This window comes from Phyllostomus discolor, chromosome 7 (genome assembly GCF_004126475.2).
Source record: "Phyllostomus discolor isolate MPI-MPIP mPhyDis1 chromosome 7, mPhyDis1.pri.v3, whole genome shotgun sequence".
Lineage (NCBI taxonomy): Eukaryota > Metazoa > Chordata > Mammalia > Chiroptera > Phyllostomidae > Phyllostomus > Phyllostomus discolor.
Window position 1 is genome coordinate 101936620 of NC_040909.2, and position 15887 is coordinate 101952506.

General features: G+C 37.8%; 1 protein-coding gene across 1 annotated transcript in view; it reads left to right on the forward strand.

Moving 5' to 3' along the window:
- PREX2 (phosphatidylinositol-3,4,5-trisphosphate dependent Rac exchange factor 2) overlaps positions 1-15887 on the forward strand; it is a 221529-nt gene that overhangs the window by 60559 nt on the left and 145083 nt on the right. Inside the window, 3 exon segments of the mRNA XM_028533661.2 lie at positions 2386-2487; positions 5917-6078; positions 14157-14290. Of these exon segments, the coding sequence (XP_028389462.1) occupies positions 2386-2487; positions 5917-6078; positions 14157-14290 (398 nt within the window).

Sequence of the window (15887 nt, forward strand, 5' to 3'; positions counted from 1 at the left end):
AGTTTAGAAGAGTCAGGAAATGTTCAGTTTGGGCTATTACAAATAATGCTTTTATGAACACTATGTATTGTACAAATCTTGGTGTGGACATATATTTTCATTCTCTTGAGTAGATACTAAGAGTTGAATTGCTGGGTCATAGTAAGTTTATGTTTAACTTTTTAAGAACTACCCAGGTGGCTGTGCCATGCCCACAAGCAGTGTATGAGGACTGCAGTTTCTCTGTATCTTTGCCAACACATGGTATCGTAAGTTCCAATTATAGCTGTACCACTGGGCGTGTAGTTGTATCTTAAGGTGATTTTATTTGCATTTCTCTAATGACCAGTAATATTAAGCATGATTTCATGTGTTTATTAGGCATTCATATATTCTCCTTGGTGAAATGCTTTTTCATATCTTTTGCCCATACTTAAACTGCAGTGTTTATCTTATATTGAGCTATGACTTTGCTTTGGGAACAGTTCCTGTATGAGACATAATTTGCAGATATTTCCTCCCAGTGTGTGGTTTGTCTGTTCATTTAAACATACTGTCTTGTGGGCCCTGGCTGGTGTAGTTCAGTGGATTGAGTGCGGGCTTGTGAACCAAAGGGTCACCAATACAATTCCCAGTCAGGGTACATACCTGCATTGTGGGCCAGGTCCCCAGTCTGGGGTGCATGATAGGCAACCACCCATTGATGTTTCTCTCCCTCTCTTTCTCCTCCCCTTCCCCTCTCTCTAAACATAAATAAAATCTTTAAAAAAATAAAAATATTGTCTTTTGAAGATCAAATGTCTTAAATTCTGTTAAAGTCCAGTTTATTAAATGTTTTCCATTATGGTTGTGCTTTTGTTGTCATGTTCAAGATATCTGTATTCATCTTATACTTATTTTGATAAATGTATTTCTAAGTATGTTACTCTTTTTGATGGTATTATGATGGGGATTATCTTAATGTCATTTTTGGGTTACTCATTGCTAGTATATAGAAATTTAAATGACATTTGTGTATTCTTATATCTTGTATATTCTATGTTCTTCCATCTTGTGATTTAAATTCATGTATTAATTCTAGAAGATTTGGGGGAATCCTGAAGATATTTTATATATAAGATCATGTCATCTGAGAATAAAGACAATTTTACTTCCTCCTCTTCAATGTAGATGTCTTTTTTTTCCCCTTGCATAGAAGTGGTAAGAACAGACACTTCTCATCATTGGGGGACATCATTTAGTTTTTCATCATTAAGTATGATGTTGTCTTTAGATTTTTTTGTAGATGTTCTTTATTGGATGGGGTTGAGGAAGTTCCATTTTATTCATAGTTTGTTGAGAGTCTTTAAGACCTTTTTATCTTTTCTAATTATAGGTATTTAAAGCTTTGAGTTTTGCCTTATGTGTGGCTTTAATTGCATTCCATACATTTTGACATGTGTTTTCATTTTCATTCAGTTTTTAAAAAATGTCTAGTGTCCTTTGTAATTTCTTTGATGCATTGTTTATTTAGAAGTTTGTCTTGGGAGGCAGTTCTCCATGGGTCTCGTGTTTCTGCACACTTTCTCATCAGAGGAACTGACTGCCTTTGTTCTGCTCATCTTTTAAATGATGTTTGTAGCACAGACAGTCTCAGAAATGCATGTCTTCCTTCTGTGGAACGGGGAGACATGAGTGCTGCCCTTACAGAAGATCCATGCTCCCCAGCCTCAGGTCCCCTCTCTTGTTGTACCTGTGCACATGTCACCTGGTCCTGTCTGTGTTGTAATGTGGGAATTGGGGCTTGGGAAACTGGCCCCAAAATAATGGTACTCGGGCTTTTGCTATTGCTTTGAGGAAAAAAATAAAAACTCTTCCATGTCTCAGTCTAGTTGCATCACTAGTCAATGGCAGAGCACACCTGGAACCCAGTTGTCTTTAGGCCTGTTCTTCTACAAAACAATACTACCTCCTTTCAGAAGGAGGATACATCTATGTATCTGTCTACCCTTTCCTCATCCCTCCATCCACCCACCCACCCACCCACCCAGCAACCCACCCAACCATTCCATCCATTCCATCTATCCATCCACCCATCTATTCATCCATTCATCCATTTACCTATTTCTCCATCTCTGTCTGCTTTGATCTTTTCCCTTAGACTTTATACTCAGGAGAATATATGTGAGTTAATTTTCAAGATACAGATCCAAAAACACATTTTGGCTTCCATAACTAATAGGAAAGGCAAAAGTATTTCTCTTTCTCTCCTGTAAATGTTGTTTGTGACTGGATGTGACCTTCTCAGAGAAAGAGGCTATATAGAGACATCCTTTCACAACTTCTCAGCAGAAAATTTTATGATGGAAGAAAGTTTTACAGCTTCAGGTTTTAAAAACATAATCAATCATGTCTGTCTCCACCCAGAACTGCATGCTGCTCGGAGGACGGAAGAACACAGATGTCCCCCTGGAGGGGTACTTAGTGACGCCAATACAAAGAATATGCAAGTACCCTCTTCTTTTAAAGGTATTTTTCGTATTTATTGTTGCATTTTCCTTTTACCTGCATATTTTGCTTATAATCTTTGAGATATTTTTTCTTTTAAATAGTTTGACCTTCTAAAGAAAGGGCATTCACAGGCTTTGGGGTAGGGGAAGGTATAAGAAGGTAAAGGGGGAGAAATGGTGATAGAAAAAGACTTGACTTGGGTGGGAAACACGCAATATAATATACAGGAGATATCTTGTAGACTTGTATACCCGAAAGCTATATAGTTTTATTAGCCAATATCACTCCAATAAATTCAATTAAAATGGCTATTTTGTCACTAATTTATATGTGGAGTAGGAAACAAATCTTTTAAGGAAAGGAACAAAAAGTGTTCTTTTAGAAAACATACTTGAATTTCATTTAGAGTAAGGGTGTTAGTTTCAAGATAGGTCCCATTAAATACATTATGACCAGTTTGTATAGCACTTTATCTTCTTTATCTCAAGTAAATTCTCAGTTGGTGTTTTTTTTTTAATTTACTTTAATATTGGTGTTAATGAAGTAAAGGTCAGAGTAACATAATTCAGAGCCTTCCTGATGCTAATGAAGTGAAACTCAAAGTTACATAATTCCAGAGCCTGGTTTTAAATCATTAGTACAGGGAATGGTGGGGGTCACATGTGACAGTAAATGATGAGGGTAGAATGACAAGGTCAAGAAAACATTGCCCCTGGGAGATAGGAAATGCTTCATTAATGGTTGTAGGGACATTGCCTCCTTATAATGACCAACATTTCCATTATGAAAAACATATTGTAAAACATATTGTAAAACATAATTATTGCTTATACTGCAAGGGCCTATGAACAGATGAGAACAGTAATTCTGGAAACAATGTTTTTTGGAACTGTTACCTCAGGATAGGCAGTTTGGTGCGGTGGTTGAGCACATGACAGAATTCTGAGTTCAAATCCAAAGTGTTTTGCTTATCTCTTTTCAGATAATGTGTGACTGAACACATAATCTGATCTCTTAAAGCCTTGGGTTTTCACTTGTGAGTCAGAAAGGGTAATGATGATGATGATGATGATGAAGAAATTATAGCATATACCTACAAGGATATGCATATGTATGTATATGCATATCTGTATGGTTATATATATGCGTATATAAATTATTATGTAATAATTAATTGAGCTATTTAATATAAACCATTTAGCATAGTATATATTTCATAAATGTTAGCCATTATTATTCATACATATTTGATTCTGATTGATTTTAACATATTAATTACTACTTGGTTATCCAAATTTAAAAATACTCGGAAATGCTATAGACATATTAACTGGTATTCTTATTGATTTACTTTCTAAGAAATAAATTTTATGAATTAGAACTAAAAATTCCCTTTTTATTACGACTTTTGTCAGCTACATAAATTGGGTTTCTATGTAAAATTTCATGGAAAGGATCTCTTCTTATTGAAAAGCAAGTCAAGTTGCTTGGGAAAGCACAGAGAGAAGCGGACTCAGATCTCAAGTTCTGCAGAGTTGTCACACAGGCAGGAGGATGGGAGGGCTGGCGCGGATGTGCCTGCTGTCCCTCAAGTCCCTTTGGACCTCTGACACGGTGATTCAGATTTGCATGTGTGCTTATCACTGTAGTTACTCCTGGCCCAAATTTCGGAGTCCCAGGGATTTGTTTGTTTTAAAAGTCAGAAAGCATAGTGATATTAAGAGAAGTGCTTTATATTGAGTGGTTGTTCTAAGTCACTCATTTCTGATAAGGATGATCTCAGGTGCTTGAGCTGGCATTTCAAAAGCTAGAATCATGGACAAGTCCTTAGGAAAAAAGAGGCTATTTCAGAGCATCTTTGAGCAGTGGGAAGATGACATCTTTTCCAATTTTGGGGAGATTATTTTCACAGAGAAACATGAAGAAATGTTTACCTGTGTAGTAGATATGTTGGTGTTGGTATTTTTCTTTTTGGCAGTAGCAGCTGAAAAATTGCGCTGGTGTTCTTTTTGATTTTGGAGGGCTTTATTTACTCAGAGAAAAACATTATGGGGTTAGGCTATGTTTTAAAGAAAAGATATGTTGGTCTCATCTGTGGAGTTTGAAATTATTGGGTTGGCCCATCAGAACAGGGTGCGTGGCAGGTGATTGAGAGAAGATTGTACTAGTCATTGCTCTCATTATTTCACACGATTTAAATTCCTGTCTAGACTCCACAGATACTCACCGGGCACAATGCCACAGGGCTCCAAATCTCATATCTTACAAACTGATTTGCTCTCTTCACATGATTTACAACTATTTCTACTCATCAGAATTTCTGGAAAAGGCCGCCTATCTCCTTTATGTATTTGTGATTCAGCATAACATTTTAGACCTTGTCTTGGGAGTGATTTAACGTGCGTGTGTTTGGGCCTTGCTCTGAAGAACAGAGTCTGAACACATTGAATGCAGGGTCAAAGTTTATGGCAAGTTTGTGAAAAATAGCAGACCTCCAGAGAATATAGCAACTGCGTATTTTCCTACTGTATGTTAAAAATTAAGGAAATTCTTAGAGCGACTCGCCTCAGGACTTCTGTAATTGTGTTAGTTGCGTGGTGTCGGCAGTGCAGTAAGGAAACAAATGACTAATTAAAAAGCAATGTGGTCACAGCCATCTAGACTGTGGGTGAAAATGTTTAATTTTGTGTTTCCAAACAACTAACAAGCCCTTTTAATGTATTTACAAGATTAAAGATCACTTTAGTTCTGACATCCTGAATGGAAAAAACAAACTATGAATAACAAGCCAACAAACCCTGTCCCAAAACAAAAACAAAAATAAAGCTATTGAAGGGTGTATGACAGTTTATTCATAGCAGAGAATGAACTTGAGTATTTTGTGAAAATGGCATAAATTGTTCTTTTAATGATGGAATATTGTGGAATTTATAAATTATTTATTCTGCTAGTGTATAAGGCATTCTTTAAAAGTTTTACTTATGACATGTTTTTGTAGTTTCTTCAAAAATTATTAGAAAGTAAGGCACTTAAATTATTTTTGAAATTATGGCACATATTCATTTAAAGATTTACTATTCTGTTAAAGTCTCTAGGAAAATGAAATTAACATACAAAGATGTACTTCTGTTGGATCTAAAGTCAAACTTACTTAAAAAAATTACATGCTGAAGGTAAAATATTTGACAATTTGAAAAGAGAACTCTAATTTTGTTTTTAAGAAAAAAAATTTTTCAGGAAAAATTAAAGTGCAAAAATGTGTATTTACAGAAATAACACATAAATTGATTCAGTCTTTTGCTTTTTATCTCAATCTTGGTGGAGTTTGTGATGTCACTTCTGAAAGTGGCTCTCACGATCTTTGCAGTTTTCATTTCCTGGTCAGTCTGAACCTGCTGTACCAGAAAGCTGGAGATCAAAGGGTGATTTATTTTTGTGCATAAACAGGAGTTGCTGAAGCGGACTCCAAGGAAACACAGTGACTATGCAGCGGTGATGGAAGCCCTCCAAGCCATGAAAGCCGTCTGTTCCAACATAAACGAGGCCAAGAGACAGATGGAGAAGTTAGAAGTTTTAGAGGAATGGCAGTCTCACATAGAAGGCTGGGAGGTACAGTCACTGTTTCAACAATTAAGCTTAAACTGGTTTTGCTATTTCTCATGCTGTGTGTAGAATGGATTGGCATTGGATGGAACCATAAATGGTCATTTTCCTAGATAATGCTAGGGGGCTTTAAGTATTTCTGAAAAGTGCTGTCATTTTTATTTTTAAATATCTTTAAAGTGGTAGTTAATTGGCTTATCCTCAAGCTTTGTAAGAGAGTCAGCCAATACTGCGTGGGTTATAAGATTGGATACTTCAGTATTTGTGCATTGGGTTTATTATTTTTTCCTGTACTAACTGTGGTCAAAAAGCACATAGCCTGAATCCTGGAGCGAGTACAGAGAAACTAAGGCTCCATACATGTGCCGTGATACTACTTTCAGACTCTAAATTAGGGGTGCAATGATAAATTTCATTGTAAGCTGACTTAGTCTCTCTAAATTTGAATTTCTTCATTTCTAAAATGAATGCAGTAGCTCTGATGTGATTTTTAAGGTCCATTCAAGATGACAAATTTTATGAGTTCATGATTTATTAAAGAAAGATTTTTTATAAATTATAAAAAAGTCAATGAAGAGAGGTATTCAGAATGTGTAATGTGTTTTCAGCTGTGGTAACATTGAATCCCATTTACTTTGTGGGTTGGAGCCCTATATTACTTTAGTGCTACTTGTAGGACAGACTAAAAATTTCTGTCTTTCGGTTGTCTTATTTAGATGAGCATGGGCTTCGGACTAGGATACATTTTTATTGTTGTAAAGTAAGCAACTATCATAATATTCTTAAAATATGGACAAGTTTTAAAGTAGTTCTAACCAAATACTGCATCACACAAATCCAAGTAGCTTTTATCGTTAGGGCATTATAATGACTAATTTGTTTATCTTCAATGTATTGGTTTCCACTTACATCTAAAATTACAGCCATTAGATTTGCGAAGAAATCTCAAACTTTGACCTCAGGGAATTCTCCTCTTTATCCATTTTTTCCCATGAATTTTTAAAAATGAATACTGAGATCTGACTTAGCTTCCTTCTCATTTATATTCTTCCATTTCGAGTGTCCAGGGTGACCCCATTCAGCACAAGTGCTACTTATTCCAATCAATCAAAACGGTCATGTGTTTTACAGCTGATTCATGGTGATAATTTCCTTCCCGGGGAGCGGTTGTCCTGCTGGGCTGAGAAAAATGGACTAAAGTTTGCTTTTGCTGTCTGTTGTCACTGAAATATTGGATGAAACATTGAACTTGCTTTAAATTGAAGGATTTGTCGGTGATGTTTGCCAGGCCTTTTACCAAAACAAAAGCCCCACAGTCTCACTTCAGCTCTTTATGGAAGTGGGATCTGTGATATTTTTGTTTCCTACTCATACAAGATCCCCCAAATCAAGTCTCCTGTAGAAATGAGCGATTATTTAAAAAGTATTGATGTTTCTTGTACGGTACACTCTGGTTACTCCAAGGAAGAATGTATGGGGGCCATCGTGTGTCATCTGTGATCTGTAGCGGTGAGTTCCTCGACCTCACCAGCCTCGCTGGGTGTACGTCACTGGACAGCAAGGAAAGAGCGTTGATACCGAGGAAACTGGTGGGAGGAAATCAGCTGTGACTTCAGCTCCAGCAGGAGACAGTATGAATGTTGGACCCCCAAAAGAGTGGCAACACAGAGTCTCCTTGAGGAGATTTGAAAGTGATTGCACAAGTCCCAGCCACACAATGGTTTGGAAGTTTGGGGACTTCGAGGGACTGCAGGTTGGAGCACAGCCCTGCCAGTTGGCTGGCAACTTGTGTTAAGAACCCGATTTCTCATCTCAGGCCACCACCTTAGAGAGGCAGGGCACACTGTTCGAGTACTCAGCCTGGGCCTCCTTGGAAGATTAGGAGCAGCTGCTATCTAATGGGACTCAGAGGTCACAAGACAGAGGGACACATTCATCCAGGATGAATCCCAGCTCGGGAGGGAGTGGGAATGGTTGGCTAAAGAGCTTTCTTTGGATTGCTAACAGGTTTGTTCAGTTTACAGACAGCTTTGCATCTGTTTAGAGTGGCTCTCCTGGGGTTAGGGCAGAGCCAAGGACAGACGTGTCAGTCTGGCATGACAGTCACGGGACAGAGTTTCTCAAAGAGTTTTGAGGCTTAGAGTCTTGAGCTGACCTTGGGAACCAGCTCCTCCGCTAGCTCTTTCCATGACCTTTAGGATCACCTTAGACATGACTCCTGCTCTAGTAACTAGCATTCTCTTGTATGGGATCTGAGTCAGATATGCCAGGAACTTGCCTTATTTCCACTTTAGGGGAATTATTATTTCAAATAACTTACTTAATTATTTAGGGTCTTATTTCCCCATTCATCACATGAAGGCTTTTTACAGTCGAAATCTCTCAGGTAAACTTGCCTATTCTAACAATTAGGTCTGTTAGCATTTACATAGTGACTGCCACCACAGAAGGTCTGTAGGTGCTGTAATTGCTCATATTTGAAGTATAGCTTTTATTAATGTAATTTATGATATCTCAGTCATATATCTTATCCAACATTCCAAACATTCCACAAGATATTCTACTAAAGGTAATTGTAGAGCAGTAATCACTGCTTGAAAACCTATTTATTAACTGTTAAATCAGCGTCATTGATTCATTTTGTAGAACAGAACTGTTCTTAGTCTGTTTTTTGGTGGATTGATAGTATCGTAACTGTAGTATTGTAATTTTTGGAATGATACTGACAAAGGAGTGTCAGTAAACATTATATCTTTAGTAATGCACCTTTATACCCTTGATATGATTGATCTCTCAAATCAGGGGAAACATCACAATAAAAGATCAGAGGGTGAATTATTAATATATCAAGTCTTGGAAAAAATAAGATTCAAGATAATAATTGTGATTTAGAAAGTAAGAAGAAACAATAGAAATCTGACACCTATTGCTTACCTTGTTACACGGAGAAATACAACGCTGCAAGACTGTTGAAAAATCCCCTCTTGGTGGTTTCGGAATCTGTTTGCTGCGTCCATTGGATGGAGTGTATGTCTGACAGTGTCTCCCAGTCATGCTCTCTTGTTATTTTGTGACTGTGAGGCTTGCAAAGGTTATGGTGAGACCTGTTTCTTTTTGTCTCCTCTCTGAGGTGATTTAGCAGTTACGATTGGCCTACATTGAGGTAGATTTGATTTATAAATAGTCCTTGTTATTTAAGGGTAAGTGTTTTGGGGAAAAGACCACTGAAAGTGAATCCACATAAAAGGAAGTGCAAAATTTCACATGTGGCACAGGGGGAAAGTTTGATTGGGACATTATCCTAGTGAAATGAAAATTAGTTTATTAGTTTATTTTATCTAGTATGTAACAGGATTTAAGTTATATTTTCTGTTAATAATTTGAATCTCAAAAAGAGTGAATCAAATCCTAAGTCTTTTTTTGGAGAGGGCATACATTTTTCGACAAAATTGTATAATAAAGCAATGTGATATTCTTTATTTCACATTCAACTTTCCTAGTAGCTTTAAAGTATTTTTTAGAGAATATTCAAATGCTTCATTAATTTTCTCAAGAAATTCCTTTGATATTGAACCCATTCTTCTATGGGCGCCACTGGGTGGTCCCTCTTGTCCGCCTTCTGCTCCTCCCCGTGGATGGGAGCAGCGCAGGTAGGTCTTTTCTGTCGCTGCCGCTGTGTGAGGGAGGAAGTCTCAAGGCCTCTTTCATCGCTCATCTTTCCCCAGATTAGGGTTTCCTCTCAGCAGTCACTCTTTGTGTCTCTGATGTTGACATTCAGCCTTGAATTGACAAGATAAATGAGATAGCCCCTGGTATTAAGCAGAGAGAGCCGATAATGGGGTCAGATAATCAGTGAATGGTTTCATATTACAATGATTTTTGCCACCTTGTAGCTGCAAAGAATCAGCATTGAACCCTCAAGTAACTTATATTGAAAGAACTTGTTAATACAGAAAAGATTCAATAGTCCAGATATGGTTTAGCAGTATTATTTTTATTGTTTTTTTGAGAAGAGGTTTTATTGTTGCAGTTCTTCATAAATTATGATTTTGATGTTTAAGAAACATTGGAAATTAGAAAAGAAACCATGAAATAATAAATACACATGCTTCTGATGGCCTTTTCTGGCTCTTGACATTTTCTGAAAGTATACTTTGGCACCAACCAGGTGTTCTGTCATGAAATTTAGCATGCTTCTGCATTAAATTCTATAATGCTACATTGAAATTGAATAGTTTTTCATGTATACTGACCATATAATTAATTGTCAGCCTGTGATATATTTCAAGTTCTAGACTGAACTTTAAGCTTTATTCAACTTAACAATTTAGATTCCAAATTGCTATTATTTTGTTGCTGGATCCTGTAACCTGAAGCACACACAGCAGGAAGAGAGGCTAGTGGTGAGCAGTGGGGCCCCAGTGGGCTGCTCTGAGTCCCCGTCTGTGACTGAAGTCATTGTGTGCTTTACCCGTTCAGACTGATCTCAGCCATACTGCAGGGTGATGTTTACATGGTGTGCTTCATAAATTCACAGAAGGCAATTACTGGAGAATGAGGGAAGCCTGAAACCACAACAGGGAATGAACTATATCATTAATGATAAGCTTATATAATCATAAACACACACAAGCCATCCCTGACTAATCACTGTTCACTCATACCAACCTTCATTTTATTAATGTTCTGTTCTTAAAATGATCACACTGCATTTAAGTGTGCTCACATTTCCATTTCTTCCACTAGTGTACGTGTTTCATGGGAGCTGGGGTCATGTCTCAAGTTCTGGGTCCCAGCATCTAAGACAGTTTCTGACACATAGTGGATTGAATGGTAATTACATGCAGATATAATTACATTGTAGTTATGTGTTAATTGTTAGTGGCTTCTTACTATTTTTGGATACTCTTGGCTGTTTTGCTTAATGGCAGTGATTCTGAGATGGTTCTATTTAAAGTTCAGTATTTGTTTCATTATTCTGCTACTTTGATGTTCTGTAATAATCTGTAGCATCCTGTTCTGGTTTATGGCTCACAAATACACAAATATACCTTGTGAGTTTTTTTCCACTTCCTTGTGGTTATAATTGAACACCCTGAAGTTTGTTTGAAATTCAGTCATTGTAAAGGTATACTACTACAATGCAGGTGCTGTTTCTCTCATGAACATTTACAGGTGGGCTCCTCTCAGCGCATTTCACCCTTTGCACTGTGGGGCTGGTGGTGATGGAGAGGAATAAGATAGGTGCACAGCTTGGGGTAGAAAGAGAGGCTTCTGGAATGAGAGGGGCCTTGATGAGTACGTTTTCCATCACTGGTCACATGTTTATTTATGATTACTTCCTACCTTGAACTGTCAGCCTGCCTCCTTTCCCGATCTAATGAAAGCAGTCATTCATGTAACTTCCTAGTGGGGGGTTTTACAGTATTTAATTCAATATGTGTAATTCATTGCAAACAAACCATCTCTGACTTTACATCATCACTTTGGCTTTCTAAAGGGAAATGTACATTAATTCTAGAAGATAAAAGTACATCACTTTGGTTATATTTTAAGGAACTGCTAACAGACAGCAGGGTTCCAAATCATAGAGTAAAAACATTATTTAAAAGTATCTGTGTTAAATATGCACATATACTTATTACATTATATGTAATGGCTTTGGGGCAGTTCAAAATTAATGATTTTTGCAAAGCCCTCTTATTTTTAAAAGTAATTCTTTTTTCATATCTTACCTCTCAGATGTTGGTTTATGACTGGGATACACCAGCACCCTATTCCAGGGGTTTATTATTCTCATGGGCTGCACATTTTTCACGGTTGCAGTTTTTTCTCAGTGCAAGAGTCTGCTTCCTCTGACAAAGGTGTGGTGACCCATGGAACAGTTTACAAAACTGATTCAATTCAATAAACATTTTTTTTTAAAACTTTAGCATTAGGAAGACCAGATATCAGAGGTTTACACCAGGAGAAAATACTCGACACATTGACTGGCATGGTATAGAACTGTCAAAACCTGACCTTAGTGCTTACCTAGGTATAAGTGTTTATTTTATACATGGCTGTTCAGTGACTCAATGTGGATTTGTGAAAAATATATTTAAAAATTGACATCAGTGTTCAAAATAAAGACAAAATACTATCCAGATTTTAAAGCCCTTTCTGCAGATTTAAGTGATTATTCAGTGGTGATGAAATATTCTGTGGGGATGGAAGACACTGGAGGTGTAACTGTGACCCCAGAATGTGCGATGACACCCCTTTGGGCCTGGGCAGGAGAGGCAGCAGGGACTGCCTCCAGCAGAGACCTGTGCTCATCTCTGTCTCCATTAGCATGGTTGTGGCATTGAACACTTGAGCACCTGAGCTCAGGTAATCAAGCCTCCGCAGCAGTGCTGCTGAAAGTGTTGGTGGAAAACTCTGTGCATCAGCACCTGCAGGATGGCCTGGAGGGTAGTTCCAGGCCAAGTTTTAACTAGCCCATCAGGTGTGTCTTCTACACTCTGAAATTTGAGAACCATTGTCCTAGAGGCTTTGATCTCTTCCACAGAGCTGCCTGGCTTGATTTCCTAGCTTGTTCATCGCATGTTCTCCTTGTAATAGACTTTAGTGCTCCTGACATTTAACTCACAATCTAATGCTTGTAGCCATATCTTGTTTCAGGTTTAGAGGGAAATATCTAAAATTTAAAATGTATTTGTAGCCCTGGCTGGCATAGCTTAGTGGATTGAGCGAGGGCTGCGAACCAAAGTGTCGCAAGTTTGATTCCCAGCCAGGGTACATGTCTGGGTTGCAGGCCATGACCCCAGCAACCATACATTGATGTTCCTCTCTCTCTCTCTCTCTCTCTCTCTCTCTCTCTCTCTCTCTCTCTCTCTCTCTCCCTCCTAGTCCTCTCTGAAAATAAATAAATAAAATTAAAAAAATTTAAATGTATTTGTAATAGACATACTTAAATTAGCATAATAACACTGTCTTAATTAACTTCCCTTTAGAAAGTTTCTTATTATAGTTATGAATTGTCATTTTAACTTAAATATTTATAATTGATCAGAAAATTTATATCAACTAGTGTGGAAATGTGCAATCTAAAATTCATGTTCTGAGTTTTAAGTATTAAAAATAAAAATTAAACCATTAAGTTTAAAAAGAATCAGAAATTTACCCCCAGGTTTAAGGAGACCAGACATATTTAAAACGGAAATATTCTTGTAGATAAAGCACATTTAACAGATCTCTATTGAAAATTTCCTTTTTAAAAAATCTGACTCAGTGCACCAGTTTTGATGGACTACAGTATTTACAATGGCTCAGAGTAGATGTTTATGCTCAGTTCACACAGCAGTGCATTGCCTGTCCTACTCAGCAGGCGGTTTTCCTGTGTGAAGGATTCAGGGGCACAGGCTCCTTCCTTCTTGTGGCTCCATTGAACTTTGAGTGGTTTGCACTTGTGTTAAGAGTCAGTCTTGTCACTAAATCATGACTTTAGTGGGTATGCAAGGCCTATTTAATGACTGTGTGTCTGTGCCAACTTTTCATAAGTATGGTGAAAAGCTCTGTGGAAGGTTGTTCTCTTTAAATACATAGATTTTTTTCTTTTATTTCTTTTCTTTTTCCTCTCTATCCTAGGCCTGGGTCTATAAATTGAGTCCTGCTAAAAATTTAAACATTTTCTTATTCTTTGCCATGTGCCCAGGGAGCCCTTTTCCCATACCAGGAAAAGAGAGGAGGAAGAAAGGACTATGAAGAACATTGATGTTATGAGCCAGTTTGAAATCATTTCCTTTTTAAAGAACATAGGTAACACGCACCACAGATGCTAATGTATGCGTGCATATGTAAAATAGCTAAGAGAGACCCAGAATCTCTCAACAGCAGTTGTGTCATCTGAGACCAAACACAAGGAGAGTAGAAGGGAAGGAGAGCTGAGTTCTGTGTATAAATACTTGTGCTGTTTGAACTTTCATTCTGTCCATATATCGCATCTTCAAATAAACAAAATATGCTTTTAAGGAGAAAAAGAATTACACATGACAGTTGATACAAAGCAATCAAACCTCATCTCCATTTTTTTCCCGGCTCAGGGGTCCAACATCACCGACACCTGCACTGAAATGCTCATGTGTGGAGTCCTGCTGAAGATTTCTTCTGGGAATATTCAAGAGCGGGTGTTTTTCCTTTTCGACAATCTTTTGGTGTATTGCAAAAGAAAACACAGGTAGGAGGGTACACAGGTAACACGTCAGAAGTTTTGTCCATCTCACAGGTCTCACCTTTTCCTCTGTGGTTGGTCCTGGGAACTCGCGGTCTCGTTAGCAAACTTCCACATGCTCGGTCTGTCCCATGACTGTCCCCTTCATCTTCTGATGCCACCTAGCTGAACCGTGACTGTGACCGTCCACCGATGACACTGCCTCCCCAGGAGCCTTCGGAGGCTCCACTAAACTGCTCATGTGAAAACCACCATTGACCTCTGTTTTCTAAGGAAGTGGTCGCTTTCCTGCTCTGTGTGGTTTCACGTGTTTTCTCAGCAGCATTTAGCTTAATTTGGCACTTCTTCCTTCTTAAAACACTTTCCTATCTTTATTTGGTACAAACTATCGAACACAAGTCGTGAAGCACTTAATGAGAACGTGGTGGGTCCAGTTAGGAAACTACCACTGTCACTCAGGGAGCAGAAACCAGTGGGCTGGGCCAGGGTAGGCGAAGAGATATGGGAAGATTTTTGTATGTTTTAAATGAAGAATCAGTGAGGTTTTCTAATGGATTGGATGTGGGAGGATGAGTGAAATATAGGACCCAAGGCTAATGCCTGTGGTTTGGAATCAAGGAAACTAATGGATAGGGACAACTGGGAGAGGAACAGTTTTAGGAGAGGAAATACAGAAATCTGGGTGGAGATTTTTAAGTTGATACTTTTTCAATTACACTTTACATTGAATATTATTTTGTATTAGTTTCAGGTGTACAAAATAGTGATTAGACAATCATATACTTCACAGAGTGTTCCTCCTGATATTTCCAGTACCTGACTGCCACCATACACAGTTATTACAGTATTATTGATTATATTTTCTATGCTGTACTTTACATCCCATGGGGAAATCAAGAATTCTATTTCTTCCATGTTGCTCTGGCTTTTTCTCCTTCCTAGTTGCTCTTCCCTCTGAGTTCTACATGGCCAGGTTCTTTATGTCTTGTAGATCTCATTTAAATGTCACTTCTTCAGAAATATCTTCCCTGACCACCCTATCCAGGGAAGCTTCCCAGCTACCTTATCAATATCTGCGAAGTGTATGCTGATACTTTCTCCATAATTTATTTGTTTGTTTTCTACCACCTTTATAAGATTAGGCTGTAAGGTTCGTGAGAACAAGGGTCCTGCTACTTTTTCATTACTGTTTCCTGGAGACTGGAGCAGACCTGTTATGTAATAGATACTCAAGAATTATTTGTTGAATAAGTGAATAAATGATTGAATGAACAAAACCCAAGCAAGTCCCTGGTATAGCTTAGCCATGGTTAAATAATATTATGTATTAATGTTATTGATGTAATTGCTGCGTTGTTTTAAAGCATAGATATGATTTTTTTTTCAGAAGGTACTTGTCGGATAGGGTCAAACTTGTGAACACTCTTGTCCACTCATCCTAATGACCATTCGAACACATACTCAGGGAGGAAGTCATAGACTCAAGATATGCAAGTACTCAACATTACAGTATAGAGTAAAATTCTTTTCAAGCCATTGGCTTTTTAATCTTTAAAATTCAGTAGAGCCATTTTCTGAAGGGACCCAAGGTCTGATTGAACTA